This window comes from Alexandromys fortis, unplaced genomic scaffold (assembly GCF_014885135.2).
Source record: "Alexandromys fortis isolate MF-2015 unplaced genomic scaffold, M_Fortis_MF-2015_v1.1 scaffold_91, whole genome shotgun sequence".
NCBI lineage: Eukaryota > Metazoa > Chordata > Mammalia > Rodentia > Cricetidae > Alexandromys > Alexandromys fortis.
Window position 1 is genome coordinate 7,550,218 of NW_026067968.1, and position 22,661 is coordinate 7,572,878.

At 54.9% G+C, this 22,661-nt stretch overlaps 2 protein-coding genes across 5 annotated transcripts; one reads left to right on the plus strand and one right to left on the minus strand.

The window, feature by feature from the left end:
• Positions 1-598: 598 nt before the first annotated feature.
• On the plus strand, positions 599-9,605 carry CUNH14orf180 (chromosome unknown C14orf180 homolog). Of its 4 annotated transcripts, none has more exons than XM_050154774.1 (6): positions 599-848; positions 1,945-2,247; positions 5,667-5,831; positions 7,560-7,689; positions 8,038-8,073; positions 8,516-9,605. In XM_050154774.1, exons 3-6 carry the CDS (start codon positions 5,721-5,723, stop codon positions 8,749-8,751), a joined length of 513 nt encoding a protein of 170 aa, XP_050010731.1. In that variant the 5' UTR covers positions 599-848; positions 1,945-2,247; positions 5,667-5,720; the 3' UTR covers positions 8,752-9,605. The 4 variants fall into 4 exon arrangements, with proteins under 4 accessions (XP_050010731.1, XP_050010729.1, XP_050010732.1 ...); XM_050154772.1 differs by having other exon boundaries at positions 5,705-5,831; XM_050154775.1 differs by having other exon boundaries at positions 5,705-5,831; positions 8,561-9,605.
• Positions 9,606-12,277: 2,672 nt separating this feature from the next.
• On the minus strand, positions 12,278-22,293 carry Tmem179 (transmembrane protein 179). The gene is made up of 4 exons (XM_050154808.1): positions 21,872-22,293; positions 15,322-15,459; positions 14,226-14,304; positions 12,278-12,892 (listed from the first exon to the last, which is right to left on the minus strand). The coding sequence occupies exons 1-4, from the start codon at positions 22,174-22,176 to the stop codon at positions 12,713-12,715; spliced, it is 702 nt and encodes a 233-aa protein (XP_050010765.1). The 5' UTR covers positions 22,177-22,293; the 3' UTR covers positions 12,278-12,712.
• Positions 22,294-22,661: the final 368 nt, after the last annotated feature.

Below are 22,661 nucleotides of genomic sequence, written 5' to 3' on the forward strand. Positions count from 1 at the left end.
ATGAGGGGCAAGCTAAACACGACCTGCAGGTAAGGGCGATGCAGCAGGGAGCCCATTATGCCAGCCCAGGACTTAGCCCGGGAGAAGCAGTCCCCTACTCCCAGCTGCCCCTCTCTGGCCTAATGCTAACCCTTCATCACAGGGGACTACTGTGGTTCAGCAAACATGCTGCCTATAGTCTGTGACTTGGGCCCTGTTCTCCCAGAGCAGGAGGCCTGGGGCAGGCTGGGTTCCACCTCCGTCTCAAAGCTCTACTGTAAAGTCTAAGTTAAACAGGGGCTTGATTCTGCAGTCACCCTACAACTCCACAGCCCTCATGTCTTCCTCACACATCCACAGTACCCTAAATCCCACAGTCTAGCTTTTTTAAGAGGTTCACAGTCCTGAACTAATCCGATATGAACAAAGAGGCCAAGCTGGGCAGAGGCAGTGGTGCTGACCCCTGGCCTTGTCTACAGGCCTGGCCTACTGTCCACTGGGGCCCTGGGAAATGGCACCTCCCAGATCTGGAGCCAGTGGCCTGTCTGCAAGGTTGTCGCAATTTCTGTCAAAGGGGGAGGCGATCATAGCTCAGCCCTTGCTATCTGGATGGTTCTGTGGTTCAGCATGAGGGTCCAGACAGGCAACACAGCCCAGAAATAACTGTACTCTGCATGTAGCTCTGCAGCCCCATCAGAAGGAATTCTGTGGAGACCGGCGTGGCCTGCAGGTGCTGTCCAGGACCTCCCTCTTGAGAAGACAGGGAGTGCTACTGACAGAAACCCACCAGGTCCTTACTGGACCGTGCCTTTCAGCCATCCAACAGAGCATGGTGGTTTCGGCCTCTTGTGGACCCAGGAGACAGCCAGGTGAGTAAACTGGGAGCCGTGTCTGAGTGACCTTCCCACTTGGGATCAAGATTTCCAGTGACAGGTGTAGGCAAGGATCCTGTGGTGGGCAATGGAAAAAGGCAGTCCGAGCAGACATCACACAGGTCACTCCATGGACACCCATGTGAAAGTGGCTACCATTCCCTTTCACAAGGTCTGAGGGGACAGTTGCAGACAAAACACAGCAGCTGGGAATCCCAGAATGCCGTGTGTCCTCTTATGCATACGGAACAGAAGGATGGTTCAGTATAACCCAGGTCCCTGGTGCTCCAAGGGTCTGGGTGGTTACACCTAGCAATAGCCCTAAGCCCATGCCCTGCCCAAAGCCAGGGCATCTTTGGAAGGAGCAGGGAGGTGACCCATTCAGACCCAGATGCTGGAGCACTGGCCTTTAGTCACACAGGATAGTAAGCACCGCATTACAGAGCACAGAGCCAGGGGCTGCTCGTAGAGCAGCAGGGGGCTGAGTCAGACGCCAGTCAGTCTTCCCTGCTTGGGCACGTCCCGTTAGGCCGATGACCCCTTCTTTTGGGCACTGCTGCAGAGCAGATCTGAACTGCCCTGAACCCAGGCAACTGGCGTGTGGCTCGCAATGCCCAGGGCTTAGCTCAGCTGAGGCCCTCTAAGGGGAGAATCCACGCTGTCTACAGGCTAGATCAACCTGCTTCACTCCGAGGCTCCCCTAATGTCATCAACACGCCACCATCACCCATGCTGCTGTCGCTACCCGAGCCGAATGCCGCTGGGCTGTGCAGACCCAACATCTCACATGATCAGGCCTCAGGGACGTGGTTCCAGTGCCCGTTCCTACTCCTTGGTCCCGGGCCAGGGGCGCATGATCAGAGCCAGCAGAGACCAGCCTAGCTGGGATCCTTCCTTAGCACCCTCCCGCTCACTTAAGTTAGGAATGTTTGCTATCTGGGGAGCTTCCAGACTATTCCTGGCTGAAGCACCAGCTTAAGGACACCAGCCCTTCCAGGGACCCCACTGCCTGACCGGCCTGCACTCTGCCTCCCGCCCTGCAAAAGGGAGGCGAGGGGGCCGGGGTGTCCACAGCTTCCTGTTTTTTTTCCAGCTGGGAAGGGGAGCAGCAGACAGCCACCTCTGTCTTGTCCACGTCCCGTCATAGGCCTTCGGCCAAGCTGCTGACGTGCCTGGGATGGCATTCGACTCTACTGGGGGCCACCAGGGCCTGCATACAGCAGCCCCCCATATAGATCCAGCTGACTAGAGACCAGCGGACAGCCAACCCTGAGGCTGCGGAGGCCACTGCCCCCATGTCTCTGTAACGGAAACTTCTCAGGTGCTCTGTGAGCAACAGCTCCAGTTCCTGCCTCATGTGGGGCTCTGATCGGCAGCAGATCGCAGGACAAGGCAGGTGAGCAGCCAGACGCAAGACAGGTACAATGCCACGGGAGCCCAGGTGGGCAGGCCTTGATGTGCGTGAGTGTGAGAGTGTGTGTGTGGCATGTGTAGGGGTGGGAGGTCAGAGGGGGGGTGGTTTGGGGGGGCATGAAGAGTTGGGGAATGAGGGGAGGGCACATGGCTCCTGTGTCTGTGTGCATGTTCATGCAAGGAAAGCCCCTCAGAGGTTCTGGCCTCCCAGCATGCTAAGCTACCTCCAGTCCCTGCAGAGAGGTGATTTTGCAGAAAGACAGCAAGGAAATCAAGCACTGCTCAGATGTGGGGACTGCCTCTTCCTTCAAGTCCCCAACATGACAAAAGTGTGAGGGTGGGCAGGGGGCAGCCATGGCTGCCAAGCTCAGTGCCAGACACCAGTCAGAAGTCCTGGGGAAGGACTTCCCTGTGTGGGGATGGCAGGCTGGGAGGGTGCCAGCTGTTGTACTGGGCACACTGCCCATCCTAGAGACTCTCCAAAACACACCACAGACCGTGGAGGTTGTGAAAGGGATGACAGGCACAAAGGTATAGATAGCCAGGCTGGTGAGGGGGCAGTGCTGACTCCCCAAAACTCCAAGATAAGGTAAGGGAGGAAGGGTCTTTGGACAGGCCCTGGAAGACATTCTAAGTTTGGGGTCCAGTAAGGAAGCAGGAGCTCCAGAGCCCCCAGTTCAGAACACCAGGGCTGAATTTGGGGCAGAGCCCTTCTCTCTGTGACAATCTTGCGCTAGCTGTCTGCAAACACCATGTTCACCTGCCTGGATCACGGGTGCAACATCCACGCTTGGCTCTGCAGTCTGGGTGGCATTCTTTACCTGGGTCAGGATTGCCTACTATTTGGGACACAGAGCTCCCTTCCCTGTCCCCGGACAAGCGGAGGCGGGCATTGACTCTAAGGGGACAGCTGCTTGTGTTGTTTCCCTGAGTGAGGGATGGAGCCCAGATACAGCTCTCCCCGACCAGCACGGTTCAGCCGTGGCGCCCCACAGGCCCCAGGCACTGGCACTACTTTCCACCCTTTATCACCCATCTGTCACGAGCCAGACTCTGAGCAAATGCACTCAGGTTACGAGCTACCGCCTGTCCCTGCTGGGGCCAGTGCCTCTGCTCTGGGGCCAGCAGGAGGGAATAGCAGCAGGCTTGCTGTATCCTCTACATCAGCTATGTGAACCAGAGATGCCTGCCTCTGAACTTTTTGATGGGAGTATGAAAGCCAGAGAGCTCTCTACTTGATTGAGACCACAGAAATAAGGATCCAATCCAGATACACACACACATTCACATACATACAACCCTCCAACACACATGCCACACACCACACTGAAACACATATCACACACATTCACACACACCACACACATACACACATACAACACACACTCACACACCACACATACAACCTCACACACAACACACACACATGCACACATATGTGGTTTGGGTACATTCATGCATGTGCAAACATGCTTATGTGTACACAGATCACATATATATGCACATTCTCACATGCTAGCACACACATAGTTATATTTACATGCACACATGGGTTCTCCATAGGTCAATATTTACATACTCACACAAACGTGTCCACTCACATGTCAAACACTCCCATGTATGCATACATTACATAGACATATATGTTATGTGTGTATAAACACACACATGGGTCTAGAGAGATGGCACAGTAGTTAAGAGCATTTGTTGCTCTTGCAGAGGGCAGGGATTTCATTCCCAGCACCCACATGCTAGCTCATCACCGTCTGCAGGAAGTGACGCCCTCTTCCGGTTTCAGTGCGCAACTTGCACACACATGATACCCATACATACATGCAAGTAAAACACACACACACATAAAATAATTAAGTAAGCATTTAAAAATACTACCGCATATTGTCTCACAATCCCACAACACACCCTGGCCACAGAGCGCCAAAAAGTGGGTGCTGAAGTAAGGTAGTGGTATGGGAGGTGGCACCTTCCCTGAAAGTGAGCCTGGAGCGGAAGCCACTCCCCTCCCCGCCCTCCTCCCTCCTTTCCCTGCATCTCTCCTTATCTGTTGCTTGTGGCCAGCCCCTTCCCTACCCGATTGCAAGTGCTCCCTTCTGAAGTGCAAACATATCCAGGTAGACTGGAACAGGGCTTCAGCCACCTGCCATACTTATTCCTGCTGAGCATAAAGACCCAGCCCTTCCGTTATCTCCTGTGGAAGACTTTATGGAGGCCCTGGGTCACCCTTCAAAGCAACCATTCCTGGGGAGACCTAGAGGGGGTCCTCCTTGGAGTCAGAGTGAGCTCTTCACTCTTACCTACTGTCAGCCCTCAAGGGCATGGCCCCTGAAATCCGTGGAAGCCAGAGCCACACCTCATGAAACAGGCATTTGGCCCCATTTCAAGGCATTCCCAGGTCAGAGAGCCGGGAGAAGCTGGTGGGATGAAGGAAGAAAGTTGCCTCACACCGTTCTAAGAGAGGAGAAGCACCTTGCCAGTGGCCCAGAGACACCTCCTTTCTCTCTGACCTCAGCATCTCTACCTACTGAGAAGGAGGATAGTGGTCTCTTACTCCCCAGCACCTCCCATGGCCTCAGCCCAGGCTCAAAACCAGAGTCTGCACCCAGAACAGGACCGGAGGAGTCAGAAGGCACAGCTGAAGCCTTGTGGGCTGTTGTGTGTGTGTGTGGGGGGGGGGGGACAAGGGGCACTGCTCCACAGACCACTACACACAAATGTGAGATGTGACATAAGAAAGATGGACTCAGAGAAAGAGCGGCAGACAGAGACTGGCGAGAGTCAGACTGAGAATTATGCACGTATGCAGAGACAGTCAGAGGCAGACAGGGACAGAGATATGGAGGGAAAGACAAAGAGGACAGAGACAAGCGGGCTGGGCTGTATTGTGTCCCATCTCTCCCAACACAAAGGCCAACTGGAGAGGCAATGCACCATCCAGAAAAGTCTTTCCTTGGTGGGGCACCCTGACAATAGGAAGCCCCTGCTGTCCGCTGCCCTCTGTGTCTCCTCTGCTGTGGGGCTTAGCATGTTGACAGAAGTGTTGAATGCACATATCAGGGATCTCAGAGCACTACAGACTCCCGCGATAAACTGGGGTCTTCCTGAGAAGCCCATGGTGGTGGGTGGGTGGGCAACTGTAAATCTCAGGACACTGGCACCCAAAGGAATATTACACGGTCATCAAAGGTGGTCATTATGAAGACTGTGCCCGCAAAGGAAATTGCTGACGGTGCGGCTTTGCAGCTGGCAGGGCACAGGATTTATCTGCACCGTGAGCCCTGCAGAGGGAAGCCGGTGTCTACGGGTCTGTGAGAATGGTGGGGGCTCAGGGAACCAGCCTGGTTTTCAAGGAGAAATTTTCTCATCCTTTTATCTTTATCTCTATAGGCACGGCTTGTGCAGTAAATAACGTCTTCTTATCGTAGGACCATGTTCCAGTAAATGAGGTCTGCAGCTCGAGTCCTGTGCCCCGACTCCCACCCGCAGACACGCCAGCCAGCCAGAGAGGATGAGGGGGCCACGTGGGGCTCACAACCTCCCCGGACTGAGAGGGTAAAGCCGTACAGCCTGAAACACTAGCTCTGGAGATACAGGCTGCTTCTGTAAACAGGGGGAGGGGCAGGGGCCGGAAAGGCAGGCAGGAACTCTGGCCTTGCTCTCAAGGTATCTTCTGCCTCTGGAACTCCGGAAGTCATGTGACTGGGAGCTGTGTGTGAGACAGGGAAACGGCCCCATTTTGAAGGACTTGGTTTGGTCAAAGTACCAGGCATGGCATGCACAGCTCAGCCAGAGATACACAGAGGATCACACAAGTCCGGGGGAGGCTCTGTTTCGCACCAGTCCAGGGGTCACAGCTTGGGATCAGCATGCAAGGACAGTGAGGTGTGACATACGACAATCAGAATGAAGAAGATGGAGGGACAGGCAAGAATGGTGGGTGGAGATGGAGGGAAGAGTCATGGCTGGCTACAGAGCTGGTTGGTGAAGGATGAAGGGACGGAGTGAAGACACAGCTGGCGAGGCTGTTGACAGCTTCATCCAGGAGGAAGCAAGAGAGGGAAGAGACTCAAGGAGCAGGAAAGGGGCTCCAAGTGGGAGGAGCCCTGACCCGGAAGCTTGCTGCCAGGTCAAGGAAGAGGCAGTGATATGCCAGGCTAGCCTTAGCACAGGCAGCTGCGGGTGGAGCAGCGAAGCCCCCAGGGCTTCTCACTCAGCTGGGCATAGTCCAGTACCCTGCCAGGTGCAACTTAGAAATAGCCCTGGCTTCCCTGTGCTCTGTCCCACAAGCAGCCTGCTGCCCTGGGTCATAGTTGAAGACACTGAGGCTCACAGGAGGTGATGCCCAGGATGACGGGAACAGGGCAGGAAGGTAGCCCCCGGCTGTGTAGCATGTGAGTGCTGCCTTCCTCCACCTAACAGACACCCTGATGTTCAGCCTAGGTGAAGGTGAAGAGAGTCACATAGGACAGACCCTAGCCTGTCAGCTGGCTATAGCCATAATCAGCTCTGATCACTGCCTTGGCTGGGGCCCCACTCAAGAGAGCGTATGGACTCTGCACTCAAAAGCGGGGACCATCCCCATGTCTCGGGTTCCCCCTCGCAAACCCTACTGGGATCTGAACAATAGCCTGGCATCCAGGCCAATGTGTAGGAGTTAAGGGGAGCAGAGGGGTACACTTCTTCTCGGAGAAGAGGGCCCAACAACCTCTGAGGCCTCAAGACCAGAGTTTTCTAGAAAGCCCTGTCCAAGGGGTTGTGTCAGAACTCCAGGGACTGTGTCAGAAACCCCGTGTGTCTCAAGCCAAGCACATGGTTCAGGGACGTTGTTAGGCTCTGTAGTTGACCCCTGCCATTCATGTTCCCTGGTCACTGGGCTCTCAGTGCCTGAGCCTTGTCGCCTATGGCAACCTTTCCAGGGAACAGTGGGATTCTGTACAGGCCATCTCCAGTTGGTGGGGCTATCCTTGGTCTACTGCTGTCGTTCCTCCAGGTGTGGGGAGCTTCCCTCCAAACCCCCAAGATTGACAGGGGACACAGCCTAGGACAAAGCCTGGGCCTTCTAGCCACTGAGCACACTCACTCATGACTGTCCAGGCTTTATTCCAGCAGTGCAGGAGTTGGGGAAGGTGGGCTGGTTCTGAAGTCTCCATGCCCTTCTCTGGTCCCCCTGCAGTAGGTCCGCTTCATGTAGCCCAGGGGAGCCAGCAAACACCACAGCCCCAGATGCCAGGCTTGAACAGAGAGGGCTCAACAGCCATTTGTTCTCCATCCCCATCCTAGGGTGGTGACAGGAAGCGTCCCCCCTCTATCCTGAGGCCCAGACGGCAGGAATGTAGGTGCCATGGGGCTGAGGCACAAAGGACTTCAAGGCATGTGCGGTTCCGAGAACCCCTGGAGGTGGCCGTCCACTGTAAGAGGGGCCAGGGGCTTTGATGTGTGGGTCTGGGGTGGAGTGGGCAGGTGCCCTTGCAATTCTGGCATGGTCTGGGACCATCAAGAAAAGCCGGTCCTTACTCTGCCTTCCCAGACAGAGCCCCAATAAGTCTTTATAATGGGATCATGAAGATGGGCCATGCTCAGAGGGAAAGCAGTCAACAGGATAGAATGTGGTTGTGAGCATCACCACCTCCCTCTACGGAGGGTTAGGTTCTGGGTAGCCCATCTCACAGGCCAGGCCAGTGAGAGCCGTCTTGGTACCTTTGTGTGGTGGGGTGGGAGAACTTGACTTTGCTAACTAAATCTATGGTCTCCTTTCCAGACATTGCCCGCAGGGACACCACAGCCTCCGTCAAGGGTGAGTTCTGAGAAGGAGCCCCCATCTGCCAGCAGGTCCTGGGCCTCACCTCTGCAGGGCAAAACCAGACAGATACAGCCTTAACTACACCCCTATCCCCATATGCCTAGTCACTCTGGACCCTGATTCAGTCTCCCCTGATCGCCCTAGAAGTGACCCCATCCCTTCAGGGCCACTCCCCAGATCCTGGACATGTCAATGAGCACTAGCACCCCTAAATAGGTGCAATCTTCCCTAGGCAGGTGAGGACAAGAGTCCATGTACCATGGATTCCATGAGTCTCACCCCAGGACCCTACCTGACCATCATCCTGATGGCCAGCCACAGGTCAACAGCAAAGCAACGTAATTCTCCCTCCACACCAGCCCCAGCAGCAGAGAGAGGGAGCACCTCCCGGGGCCTCACTGGGGAGCCCCAGGACTGACCTGCCGCCCCCCTACAGTGCCCAGCCGGTCAGCTTCCCATGGTGGCTCTCCACTCCCGTCAGCACCCTGCAGTGGCTCCCCCTTCCTGTGGCTGACTCTGTGCGTTCTGCTGGGAGTGGCGCTGGGCCTGTACTGTGGCCAGGCCAAACATGTCACAGTGACCCTGCAGGACCTCTGGGATTGGCTCCTCGTCCGCATCTTGCGCCTGTGGCATGTCGTTCTTGCCTGTTGGCACTGCCTCCTGAAGCTCTGACACATGGCTGAATGGCAGTTTCACCTCTGAACATCGCTGAAGGGTGATGCTGTTGGGGCCTAGGGTGGTTTGGGGACTGGCACGTGGTGAAGCCCAGGCACTAAGACTAACAAGACAGAGCTCTGCTAGCCAATGTTTGACAAACCCAGGAGCTCCAAGAGACCACTGTCGTGGATAAAATGGGGAAAAGGGTGCCTCTGGCTTGATGCTACAAGTACCCCTACTCTAGTCAGCACAGGCTGGGATCTTGGTATTTAAGATTGTGTTAGAGAAAGAACTCAGCCATTGTGGTTGGGGATCCCCACGTTCCTGCCCAGTCCTCCCTCTTGGGATCCCTAACCTGGATGCTGTCATAGATGACAGGCAACCCTTTCAGGGTGTCACCTGCCTCTGAGGGGCAGTTTGGGAAGGCAAGGCCCGAACTCCTGCTGCTTTGAGTGCTGGGCCCTGTTTTTGTCTTACCATCAGGAGATGGGCTCAGGGGCCTTCCTCTGCAGTTCACGGAGCCCTGTGGGTATCAGGGTCTGAGCCCAGGTCTGATTCCTCCACTTGACACTAAGATCTTTAGAGGTCCCTGTGGTGTGGCAACAGAGTCCAGCTCTGAATCAAGCTGCTCTTTTCTTCTGAGAGGTCCCTCTCCCAGGGTTACAGACAAACCCAAGGCCATCATGCCTGCCTACCAGCCGAAGGTCCCTTAAGCCTCCTGAACATACACAGACACAGTTCTGTCATGCATGTTGCAAGGACAAGGGAAGCAAGCACATAGTAATGAACTTCAGGACCCTCGGACCTGCCTGGAAGGGATCCCTGAACACAGTGAGGAGGCTCAGTCAGACACCAGGAGGATCCACCAGGAGGACCCACCAGGAGGATCCACCAGGAGGACCCACCAGGAGGACCCACCAGGAGGACTCAGCACCACCCTGGAACAAACATTTGATCAGGGTTTGGGAGCCAGGGTAAGGCTTGTGATTGTCCTCTTAAGGTGGCCCTCTATTTACGTGAGCAGACAGATTTCATAATAACATCTGCATCCTCTTCAACCTCAGGATTATTATAGAAATTAGGAATACGAGACAGTTGTTGGGTAATTCCTCCAGGGTCAAGCATGCTCATCTGGGCACCGGAGCATACCCTTCACCCACCCACCCCCCACAACTCACAGGTCCTTTGCAGCTGTCATTCGTGAGAATTTGGGGGACCCACCATGCCTCTAGGACCACATTCTCCCCCAGCAAAACATGCCCAGATTCTTAGCTGACTGAGGGGCCATCTGCCCCTCTCTGGACTTCAGGTACTACACACAGTGATCTCTAGCTGAGAGAAACTCTGCTTCCAGGAGTGGTCTAGAGAGGCCCAGCTTGGGAAACCACTCACCATGATCAGCCATCACCATGGCTACTGTTGCCTGCACCAGCCCAGATGCCCCAGGACCCATTCCATCTCATCCCACTCTGGTAAGAGACAGGCTCATGACTGGCCTGTATTCCAGATGTGGAAAGACACTAAGAAATGAGACAGATGACCTCAAGGTCACCCCTCCATCCCTGCTTCTGAGAGTGAATGCCCTCTAGAAGGAGGATTGGCCAACCATGTTTTATAACAGTCAGGGCTTCCTGCCTCAGAGCCAGCATTTGCTGCAAAGGCCACAGAAAAAGTGTGCCCAGCTCTGTAGGGGCCACAAAACTCTACCCTAGCTAGTTTTGGTTTTCATTTAGCTTTGTTTCCTTTTTACACTGCAAACCCAGCACAGCTAGGCAAACGGTCTGCCACTGGCTTGCATCCCCAGCCTTATTTTGTTTTAGAATAAATGTTCAAAAACATACACAGAAATGTATGTGCCTAAAAGATGCCACCAAACCCCATCTTCACATCTGGAAGATGGTGTAGGAATGGGGTGCATCCTCACACCTGGAGGTGGTGTAGGAATGGGTACATCCTCACATCTGGAGGTGGTGTAGGAATGGGGTACATCCTCACGTCTGGAGGATGGTGGAGGAATGAGTGCATCCTCACATCTGGAGGTGGTATAGGAATGGGGTACATCCTCACATCTGGAGGGTGGTGTAGGAATGGGGTGGGGATCAACAAGAGTCAACCTCCTTAAACACACAGGCCTGAAGGGCTGCCCGTGAGCACCTGGAACATAACAGGACAAGACTGTCTAAATCATAAACAAACAGCTAAAGCCTGAGAGTTGAGGTGGGAGGTGGGATCTGGAGTGGACTGAATGCCTGACAAAGACACGAAAACCTCATTCACAAGGCATCTCAGATATTTCATCTTTATTTTGATCTTTTGACTTGAGAATCAGACACATGGAGGCTTAGGATTCTTCACTATCAGTTTCACCAGGAAGACAGGAACAAAGGCTGCTCTGAAACAAGCCGAAGGAGCAGAAGCATCCTGGGAACACCCTGGGGACCACTCTGCACCTCCGCCTGCCTCTTGCCATACATCCAGAGAGTCCTGTCCTGGACAGACACCCCTACCCATGGCTACAGCCAACAGATCCTGCCAGCACCCCCAGGCCAGAGGCCCTTTCCTAGGAGTCCCTGGTACATTGACACCTGAGGGGCAAGTCTAAGCATCTGTAGGTGAATGAAGGTCTTTCTGGACTTGACCAGGTTCCAGACTAACTCCCAGAATCCCCAAGAGGCAGCTGCTAAGAGCAGGCCTACACCTGAAGCAGATCCTAGGTGCCATGGGCGCCAGCCTGCCTCCTGCTCCTTCAGGTCCTAAGTAGCTTTAGCCTTAGTTAGGATGTGGGACTGAAGATGACAAAGGCGTCAATCCTAGGGAGACAAAAGAGGGGTCCCAGAGCTAGACAGTGTTCCCGTGCACCACAGATATGGGCTGGTGTGAGGGTCTGGAGGAGAGACCAAGTCAGTTTGGAGACCTCAAAACACTTCTCCAGCACCCCCCCCCCCCCCCCGCCACTGGAAGCTCAGCCAGGCCAAAAGCCAAAGCCCCCAGAGCAGGCCGGAGTGTCAGTCTGCCTGGCCCTGACCTCCCCAGATAGGTACCTCCCTTGCACAGCATCCTAGTCATCCCTGATAGCTTCAATTCTTAGGGTCCAAGTGATTCCCCAGTGAGCCTGGGCCCACACCTTTGTGAAGCCAGCCCCTTCTACCTGGAAACACCAACCACTGATGGTGGACAGTGAGCTGAACTGGCTAGGATCACACCAACCACTGATGGTGGACAGTGAGCTAACACAGCTAGGATCACACCAACCACTGATGGTGGACAGAGAGCTGACACAGCTAGGATCACACCAACCACTGATGGTGGATGCTGACACAGCTAGGATCACACCAACCACTGATGGTGGACGCTGCTATGGAGGCCCCGCCCCTGGAACACAGAGAATCATGCCACTTAGAAAACCTCAAGAGTGGAGGGTGGGACTCTCCTACCACAGCCAAGCAGCCCCAGATATCCTCATAGAACAGAGGACAGAGCCTAGCCCAGACCCCCATATTCTTACAGGATCCTCCATCAGCTGCTACGGGGGACAGGGAACAGTGCCTTCTGGGGACCTTTGCTGAAGATGCTATAGAATGGAAAGATGGCCTCCTCTGGGAAGGGCAGGGACTTGGGTGTGCTGGAGCCTGTGGTGGTGCAAGGAGGCTGCAATCCCAGCACCATCAGCTCTGTTCTGCAGTCACACTCCCATCTACACACATGCTATCATACATGCACATATATGGGCCAATGGTCACACAGAGGCAGAGTAGGGATCACACTAATCAAGGCCAGGACAAGAAGCAGAAGGCACCCCAACCCCAAGTCTCTGGGTCTCTGTGCCATCACTGTCAGGCTCTCCATGGGAACACAAGTGCTCTGCTCACGGTGGGCGGGGCCAAGAGACACATGCGGAGCTGCACTGGCCAGCCTGGGTGGGGCCCCAGCCACCCCTCAGTGCAGGCCTCAGGAAAGGGGGCCACCCTTGCACAGCCTAGATGACAGCACTCTTCTCCCCCTGGAAGGAGGTACGAGAGGCTGGCCTGGCCAGCAACAGCTCCTTCTCATGAACCAGGCTGTCCAGCAGGTCTTCCTGGCGGTAGTTGTGGTAAACCTTCAGGAACGCCAGGGTGGTGATCGCCAGCCAAGCCAACCACGAGGCCCACAGACCAAACTGCATGGAAGACAAAGCAGTGTCAGGGGGGGGTGGAGGGCTCATTGTGCTCTATACCTACCTCCTGGCTCTAGCTCTGCAGCCAAGGGAGAGAGCACTCAGGCCAGAGGCAGGTCACACACCTGAGAGCCCATATAAATATACCCATATTTGGCTTATTCTCTGCAGTGACGGCTATATCCAATACCTACAAGGACCCAGGTTTGCACTGATGCTTGGGGTACTCTGCCATTCTCACCTGCACTGGTGAGGATGAAGAGGAGCAGGACCTGGGTAGCGCTTTCTTCCCACCCCGACCCACTGGGCTCTGCAGAGTGCCTATAGATCAGAGAGCCCCTCTAGTCAGGGGAATAAATTGACCTTTATCTGCTGTTTCCAAACAGCGGAAGGAGAAACAATTAAATCAGCTCCAGGTCTGCACTGCATCAAACTGATTCTCATTTGAGCGTGTTCGTCCTCAGACTGTGCATGCCTCCGTCTAATCGGTCCAAATCAGTTCTAAAACATTCAGCTAAAGTTATGGGAAGGTCTCATGGACTGTTTCAGCTCATCTTAGCAAGGAACTTTAAGGACTTCTAAGGGCTTTTGGCAGAGACAAGAATCATCTCAGTCCAGCCTTTGACACACCAGAGCTTCCAGGAACCAGACTGGGACATGGAAGGAAGCTGCAGAGGGTGACAACCTCATGCATGTGGGAAGGGACAGGTGTCCATGTTCAGCCCCATCTAGGTGCCCCGAGACTGCACCATCTGTCTGGGGGCACAAATGCAGACATTAAGGGACAGGAAAATCCTAAAGCTTTCCCCAGGGCCCTCAACTCCCGATGCATCCCTGTAGTTTAGAAGTCACTTGAAAGGCAGGGTGAGGTGGGGCCGGCATCTTCCTAGAGCGGGCCCCTCGTTTCACCCTCAGACACAGCACCAGGTGGCTCAGGGACCTTCCAGCATTCTCTGAACACTCGGAGCCACACCAGAATCCAAACCCTGTCCTGAAAACCCCAGAGTCTATGCCCCATTCTTGCACCTCCTCCCCAACCCCTGTGCCCCCCTCTTCCCTCCCACCCACTCAGCACTTTCCATCCCCTGGCACCTGACCTTGCTCTGTACATTTGCCCATGCCTCCTCTTGCTCACCCCACACACAAGCCCAGCTCAGAGACCCGGCTCTCCTAGCCCCCTAGAGAGGGGTTCTCCTGCTACTCCCACAACCTGTACCTCCCCTGATGGCCCCACCAGATCCGAGTCTGTTTCCCTAGAATCAGGAATCTGTCTGTTGTGGTCCCTGCCCCCATCCCCAACATAACCATTTCTCTTCCCGCCTAAAATACCACCTACCTGGGCGATAACAAACTGGTCATAGAAGGCAGAGTTGTCCACGTTCAGCTCCAAGTCCACGTCCTGGAACTTCTTACAGCTAAAATAGCATAATGCTGAGTGGTTAGTGGCGTGAGTCCCTGAGCCAAAAGGCAGCAAGCAACTAGTTGGGGAGCAGAGAACACTCCCCATGAAAAGTGAGGGGAGTTTTGTTGTCTAAGAGGAGGGAACCCCAACTGTGAAAATGCTTCTATACAATCAGACATTTCCTTAGTGATTGATGGGCCTAGCCCAGGGTGGGTGGTGCCATCCCTGGGCTGGTGCTCCTGGGTTCTATAAGAAAGCAGGTTGAGCAAGCCATGAGGATCAAGCCAGTAAGCAGCATCCTCCATGGCCTCTGCATCAGCTCCTGCCTCCAGGTCCCTGCCCTGTCTGAGTTCCTGACTTGCCTTTCTTTGATGATGGACTGTCATGTGGAAACATAAGCCGAAGAAACCCTGTCCACCCCAGGCTGCTTTGGCCATGGTGTTTCATCACAGCAATAATAGTAACCCTAAGACAGAGGGAGCTGTCCCCAAAGAGGACTAAAGACAGATGCCTCTAGGAACTCCACTGCGAGTCAGCTTTCACCCCTCATTGGGTGGGAGTTGCAAATCTTTCCAGCTGGCCCTGAACACAAGGCCCAGCCTCAGCCATCTTATCTGTCTGGTACTCGGGGGTCACAAGCTGCTCAGCCTAGTCCCTCAGTTTCCCATTCTGAGATGGAAGTGATGTCCCCAAATTGTCCAGCGGCACCTTGAGGGCAGCCTCTACTCACTAACCACAGACTGCCACTGCCGCACAGTGGTGACAGGAGCTGAAACCAGCAAGTGAGGCAGGCCATGCCAGCTACAAAGCCCTGCATGATGCCTCTTGACCCACAAGGACCTTTCACGTGTGATGCTGTGGGCAACTAGGCCAGAGAAAGAGGTGCTTGATGTTGGTGGGCAGGTCGTCGGGGGCACAGGTGGGCAAAGCCTCAGACTCGGAATGGGAATCAGGAAGAAAAGCATCTTGGGATCCAGGTAAGGGGTGGGTCTTCTAGGGAGGTGGCAGATAAAGCAGGGCCCAGGCATACCTGTGGGGCACAGTGCCCTTCTCCGTGATGGCGTCACACCACATGGTGAAGCCCACACTGACGATGGTGCTGGCAATGAAGACCAGGAAGACCACAAAGGCACTGAACAGGAGGTTCAGGAAGGCATAGAAGAAGGTGCTGCAATGGGGCCAAGAGAGGGCGCTAAGGGAGCCATCCAGGGTGCTACCCTGAGTTGCTCCCCTTGACACAGGGAGAGACCACATTCCCAGGTTTCCTGGTGAGCACTGGGGTCCTGGTGGGACTGAATGGGATCCAAGGGCCTGCTTCCCTCTCCTCCACCGCCATCCCAGCAAATGTCCGGTGCTGAGCGTCCTGTCTTGTCCTCTCATGGACCCAACGTTGGGGCCTTGCCACCACTGCTGTACTGGGAAACCGGAGCCAAACCAAGAACCCCAGATATTGGGTCCCAAAGCCTGGGTGTCAGCACAGACACTGAAAACACACGATCCCCTTCTAAGGCCACCCACTCACATAGTCACTCACAGCTATGGCTCTGAGTCCCCTCAAATACACAGGCTGAAACCCAAAGCCCAAGATGTGAGCACCAGGCCCGCTCTAATCCTTGAGCAGAGAGGGTATAAGATGAGAAGACCCTCCTCCCTTCCCCTCTGCTGCCTGAGGGCCAGGGGCAGCCTGACTCCAAGTCGCATGTTTATGTGGGAGGTATCACCCCACCATATCCTCCAGGGTCCATAGCACTGAGCAGGGCAGTCAATAAAGGACCCTGCCCACCTCCAGCCTGTGGTGGGCTTGATACTAGGTTCAGGCTAATTGTGCTCAGATTCTACACAAAGTGACAAAAATGGCTTCACAATGGAAGACTAACAGATGAGACCTTAAGAAGTGGCTGGCTGACAGCCACGTGCATTGATGATGGGCCCGTGCACCGATGTGTGCATTCCACAAGCCCTCTTGACCATATGCCAGCCGTGGACATGGAAGGCCAAGGCATAGGGACGGTGTAACCCTGACTACCCAAAATAAATAAGCTAAGAGTAACTCAGGTCACGTCACCAACTCACCACCAATGACACCCAGCTGTCAGCAGGTAGAACCACCTGATGTCCCCAGAGATCACATGGGACTTCCTGTGAAGGACACGCAGTCTTGATGACCACTGGGCTGGCTGACAGCAATACGTCCCAGACATCAAGGACAGGCAAGGAAAGATACCCTGACACTGCTCCACTCCCCAGGGCTCTGAAGACCAATATCAGTGGGCAAGGGCCTGTGTGGTGCCCCCACTGCTGTGAGCAGCTATGTGCATTGCCCGCTCACCCTGGGCTCATTTGCTGTGCCTGTCCATGGATCCTCTGGGCACACACAGCAGTACTTGGCCCTGCCCACCTGACACCTACACTGGTGTTCCTTTCAGCTGCCCGCATGGTCCCCCAAAGGCTGACCCTGGAACCAGGGCAGGACCTGACGTCCGCTGCTCTTGGGTGGTCAGAGCAGGGACTTGGTGCCTTCCTCTCCCAGCATGGATCAGAACGAAGACTCGATACACTTTGTCCAGGTGGAAATGGGAAAAGGGAAAGGGGGGCTTAGCTTCCAGGGGCTGCCTCAAGCTAGTGTGTTCCTGCAAAAGGCCTCATCTTTTCCATAGGCTCCTTAGATCCCATGACCAGGAGTGGCGACCAAGATACTGTTGTCCTGTGATGACTGTGTGTGTGTGTGTGTGTGTGGTTTTTGTTGTTCTTGTTATTTTTGTTTGTTTTTTTTCATTTTTTGTCAACTTTACCCAAGTTAGGGTCATTTGGGAAGAGGGACTCTCAACCAAGAAAATAGTTCCACCAAATCGGCCTATGGGACATTTTCTGGATTAAGGATGGATATGGGAATCCCAGTCTACTCTGAACAGTGCCACCTCTGGGCAGGTGGTGCTGGGTTGTACAAGAAGCAGGTGGAGCAAGCCATGGGTAGCAAGCCAGTAAGCAGTATTCTTCCTCGGCCTTTCCTTCAGTTCCCACCTCTGTGTTCCCGCCTCCATGTTTTCCCACCATCTCCAGGTTCCTGCCTCCAGGTTCCTGCCTCCAGGTTCCTGCCTCCCTTCATAATGAATGAACTAAAAGTTGTAAAATGAAATAAACCCTTTCCTCTGAGCCTTGCTTTCGCCCAAGTTCAGTACTAGGAGCCCGTCCCACAGATCACTGTGGGTGAAGGACTGAGAGCAAGCAGCCGTGCCCTCTACAGTGCTCATAGATCACTTGGCTGTCCAGGAGAGACCTGGCCCAGGCTGGCCTGAGGACCCACTGCTCTTCCAGACCCTCGGTGAGCTCACCTGCAACCTGGACCCAGGCACAAATTAATATTATTGCCAGAAACTTAGGGTATACAGAGTGGGGAACTAAACACCAAGACTGAAGCTGGGGTACTTCAATGCCCGCCCACAAAGAGAAAGGGACACCTCAGCGTATGGAACTCTCCTCTCCGGTAGCCTGAGAATAGAGGATATCAGTGCTCACTCAGCGGCCACTCTGGCTGTGCTGCCCCCACCAAGGCAAATGAGGCAATCAAGGGCAGCCAGAGCCAAGACCCCACAGGTAGAAGCAAGGACACAAGCCTGTCCACGTACAGAAATCCATCTCATGGGACAGCTGAGACTGAGGACTTTGGACCGGGAACATCTCTCCCCCTGTTTGAGCCTCCTGCAGTCTTCCCAAGGTCCCTGTTGAGCATTAGTGTCGTCAATGCCTGACAGTCCTAACTTCCCTGATGGAGCATCCAAATTGTTGCCTCCCACTGGCCTTTCTGAGGGCTGAGCTGGCAAGGTAAGACCGAGCACAGTCCAGCATCACATCCTGTCTATCTCAGAGGGAGGAGGGCAGAGTTCCGAGATGTCTAGACAATGCAGGGCATGCACACTTGGCAGCACCTGGCTAGCCCATGTCCCTGAAGGAAGACTAGTGTAGCAGATCTGAGACACAGGTGCTGAGCCCAGCTGCCAGGCCACCGACCTGGGTCACCACCAGCCAGAAGTCTCTAGCTCTCCTAGGTTTTGTTTTGTTGTTTTGCTTTTTTTTTTGGAGGGGGGGTGGGGGGGTTGTTTTGTTTTTTGTTTTTGATGTAACATGCTAAACCTTCTAGATCTTTGAAAAACTTGATGTGCCCAAAGTCACACCTGGATCCTCTCTCCTGGATTTAGGATGCCACCCTTTTCTGTCCCTGAACACACACACCAAGGACAGGATCACACAGGGCAGTGGGTAGAGAGGCACAGCACACACAGGGTTAACCCATCTTTCTCTCACTGCATCTCAGTGTGCCCAGCCTTGGATGTGCTGTCTCCATGACGACAGTTATCCTGGGAAGCCCTGGGAGCAATCTGAAGGCTGAGCGACAGGTGTGAGCAGGCAGATGGGTTATGCTAAGCCATTGCTCCCTAGTCCGTCACTCACAGAATGCTACCAACCCCAGCTCAAAGGGCTGTTCCCGAGAAAAACCTTAGGCACATAGCTCACCTTGGCCCTCCCATCTCCCTGACAGCAGATCCCTGAGACTACAGGTGGTGAGGATTAGTCACTGAAATGGTACCCCACCCTCTGCAATGTTGCTCTGGACCCTGCCTCTTTACACCCCAAGTCTGTGCAGCCAGAGCCTGCCTAGCATGGCAGACATACCCTATACAAGGAAAGGCTGGTTCCCTTGCCATCGTATATGGCCCAAGGCTCGGCATGAACTGAGTCCCTGAAGAAGCTACAGCGTGACACTCCACCTCGGTACCGACTGTGAGGTGCCTGGGTGGCCTCTGGGACTAGCACCTATCCTCAGAAACAGAGAGGGCTTGGAGCATAACCAGACAAGCCCTCCAAATCCAGAAACTGGCAAGCCTGGTCTCCATCCTCCACATCTGGATATCCAGTGGCCCTAGAAGACATTGTCTGCTATGTGAGCTCACTGTGAATGCCTTCCTGCCTCCTTGAGCCTCCCGAGTTCCCTTCAATGACACAGTCTGACTGGCAATTGTGCTGGAATCCCATGTTCTCTCTCTCCATGGGGCACCTTACCCATTCCCAGCCTCTGCAGACCCAGCCTTCCTAGGGGAAGTGAAGGGCTGACTCAACTCCTGGCCAGGCCACGAGTCTACAATCATAACAGGGCCAGCAGTGTGGCCATGAAATAATTGCAAGCCTCGTGGTCCAGACATTTTTCTGTCCCTCTCCATTATATGGTGACTCCTGTACTCCAGGCTCTGGGTCCAGCCGGAGGACAGACTAAGAAGCTGTGCGTGCACTGCCTCCTCCCCCTGGGTCTGATGAGTGCCCATGGCCTGGGCTCACTCACCAGGGCTTTGCCCCTAGTCCCACAAACTGGGCTCTGTTGAGCACTGACAGCACAGTTGGCTGACGGCCACTGGGATTGTACAGGGGACGGGGGAAGGACAGAAGCCAGACAGCCACACGGCCCTTGCCAAGCAGGACTATATGTCAGATGTCCCTGGAGATGACAAAGCTAGAATAGCCATGCTGGTCTGTGGAAGCCCGAATAGAAGGCATGCTTGGGTAAAAACTGGTGGGCATCAAGAGCTGAAGCAGAGGAAAAGAAAGCCTAATTAATGGTTCCACAAGAGGGCGAACGAGCTGCCCAGACCTGGCCTCAGGGGGGCGGGTCAAGGCCATGCTATTGCTCTGCAAAGTGTTCTGGTGTGCCAAGTTGCCTGCAGTCTCCTAGATCCCTGCAGAGGCCTCAGTAAGTGTGCGACTGAAGGGCAGCACCAGCACCTGCCTGTATGTCAGTCAGCCCGAAGCATGGCTTGTGAGGCTTCGGAGGGAAAGCACACCAAAGGAGCCCAAGAGCTGGGGACTCCACGCCTCACCTTCATGTCTTTACAGATGGGCTTGCAATGGCCACTGCGCTAGGCAGATCTCACCTACAGTGACCCAAGGAATAGGCTGAGGCTCTGGGGTCTGCAGCTATCTATGCAGTACAGTCTACCCTGTGCGACCAAGATGCCACCTGCACACTCGGGGGCTCTTCACTTCCTCATCTCAGTCCCTGGTGTCCCACACAGACCACACATCTGGGTCTTCTCAGACCCATTGACAAGACCATGTGTACAATGAGGCTGCCTCTCTTGCAGGAAAACCCAGAAGGACAGAGGATGTGTCTGGGCCATCAGAGCATGGCCCTGTCTTCCCAGCAGTCACTGCCATGGCTCCTGTCCCCGCGTTCTACCACCTGCCCCATCTGCACACAATGACTCCCAAGTGTGGTGACAAGAGCTCCCAAGTTCATCTGGACAGTGGAAGACTGGGCCACGGAGGGGTCTTGAAGAGGGACAGAGCTCTGTCCTCCAGCTGACTAGCCTCACCAACAAGAGTTTGGTTCACTTAGCGGCTCCTAGGACTGTACCTGGCTTCCAACAGACTCCCATGGAAAACCTTAGCATAGTGAGTTGAACTGTATCACCTCAGAGCCACATCTTTGGTACCTGTGAACATGGTTGCCTCAGGAGAAGCAGGGGACAGAAACAGGCAAAAGGCTATTCAAGGACAGAGGCAGAGACTGGGATGATCCATCTCCAAGCCAAGGAACACACAGGGAGCTGGGGTCACCAGGAACAGAAGTGTAGGAAGATTTCCACGAAGCAACTCTCAGGACACTTTGATTCTAGACTTCCAGTACCTCACCCGTGGTCCTAGCAAGAGCCCCTTCACTCAAGCCCCTGCATCCTTAGAACCCTGTGCTCATAACCCACTTCCCTGCTACCACACACATGTGGGGTGGAAGACAGGTTGCAGAGGGCTGGATCTGGGGATCTGCTCTCCAAGCAGAAGCACTGCCTCTCCAGGATCCAAGAAGCCTCAGACAGGAGAGGATGGGCTCTTCGTTGCCACTCACTGAGGACACCGGGTGAAATATGTTCCACTGGCTCCAGCAAAGGGACAAAGCACGAAAGGGTGAAGAAAACCTGGAGGTACTGGGACCACAATGCAGGACCCTACTCACCCATATCCCCTAAACACACACACACACACACACACTGAGCATGCCTTCAGCCAAGGCCAGAGTGCCAGAGTTAAGGACCTCCCCAGACACCCTCCGTTACATTTTCCCAAGATAAGGTGCAGGGAATAGAAGACTACCCTATCTTTCCAAAGTGTGGTCCCTTCCCCCATCCACAGGAGAAAAGTGTAGGCCCAAGACCGTTGCAGGTGGTCCCAGGTTCCCAGAGAGTGTGGCCTAGCTGAGTCAGAGAGCCCAGGCCTGTGGCCATGACAGTGCAACATCTGTACCCCCAAGGAATCGGGGCCAGGAAGCTGGAGTCATGCTCGCTCCAGGAACAGAAGGAGATCATGTGGGTTGGACAGAGGCCTCATGGCCCCTGGGCCTGTGTGTAGACAAAGGGCAGTCTGCTTAAAAGTCGTGAAGCTGAGTGTTAATACTTGCAGGCCACTGCAGCAGGAGAGGTGGAGGAACTCATGCTCCCCCCCCCATCCCCCCCGGGATAGGAGGGCCTGGTAGGGAGCCAGAAGATTCGTGAGTGCTGTATCTGTCTGTTCTGGGCTGCTGAGAGGCCTCCACTTACCCCTCATGTCCCTTGCAGAGGAAGAAGAGCGTGCGCCATGCGTGCGCGGCGGCCAGCAGCAGCGACAGGAGGCTGGCAAGCAGGCTGAAGCGGCAGGCGGCTGGCGGGCCCCACTCCTGCACGGTGAAGCGCTCCCGCCCCTGCATCGTCAGGTTGGCGCTCAGCCACATACCCTCGGTAAAAAGCAGGCAACGGCCCCGAAAGTCATGGCCATTCTCCGACAGCGGCACCACCACCACGAAGCTGAACAGGAAGGCCAAAAAGTAGCAGACGCACTGCGCGAAGAGAAAATTGTTGAGCGCCATGGTGGTGCCACGGCCGGAGAGGCCGCGAGCCGGGAAGGCGACCGCGCCGGGAGCCGGGGGCTGCGAGTCACCGGCACTGCACAGGCCTGGCCCGAACCGCGTGGGAGGATGCGCAGTGACGGCGCTTGCGGGTCTCTAGCGTTGCACGCAGACGCGTGCGCACCGGCCGAGCGTGGGGCGCGCCGGCGGTCAGAACCGCGGACAGCTCCCATTGTGGCGCTGTTAGATGGGCTGTGGGTCAGGAGACGCTGGGCAAGGCAGGAGTTTCTTAATGGGGATGTGCCTTGGGAACCTGGCTGGAGCAGAAGCATCTCTCAGTCAGCTTGGGAGAGAGACGCAAGCTGTCAGTGAGGGGACCAACAGTTAGTAGCTAATGAGGAGAAGGATGATGACAAATTTGCAGTCCAGACTGTGGTCACTCCTTTCAAGGCCTTTGTGAAATGAATGAAGGAGGGAGGCAAAAAGCAAAAGAGTCAGGTCAATAA

Bases quoted from the DNA above. Each gene is read 5' to 3' on its own strand.
- CUNH14orf180 (XM_050154774.1), top strand. From the start codon at position 5,721: ATGAGGTCTGCAGCTCGAGTCCTGTGCCCCGACTCCCACCCGCAGACA. The intron at 5,832-7,559 runs GTAAAGCCGTAC...TCCCCATCCTAG, and splicing joins AACCTCCCCGGACTGAGAGG to GGTGGTGACAGGAAGCGTCC. The intron at 7,690-8,037 runs GTAAGAGGGGCC...TCTCCTTTCCAG, and splicing joins CCTGGAGGTGGCCGTCCACT to ACATTGCCCGCAGGGACACC.
- Tmem179 (XM_050154808.1), bottom strand. From the start codon at position 22,176: ATGGCGCTCAACAATTTTCTCTTCGCGCAGTGCGTCTGCTACTTTTTG. The intron at 15,460-21,871 runs GTAAGTGGAGGC...GCCCCATTGCAG, and splicing joins CTCTGCAAGGGACATGAGGG to CACCTTCTTCTATGCCTTCC. The intron at 14,305-15,321 runs GTATGCCTGGGC...ATGCTATTTTAG, and splicing joins AAGGGCACTGTGCCCCACAG to CTGTAAGAAGTTCCAGGACG.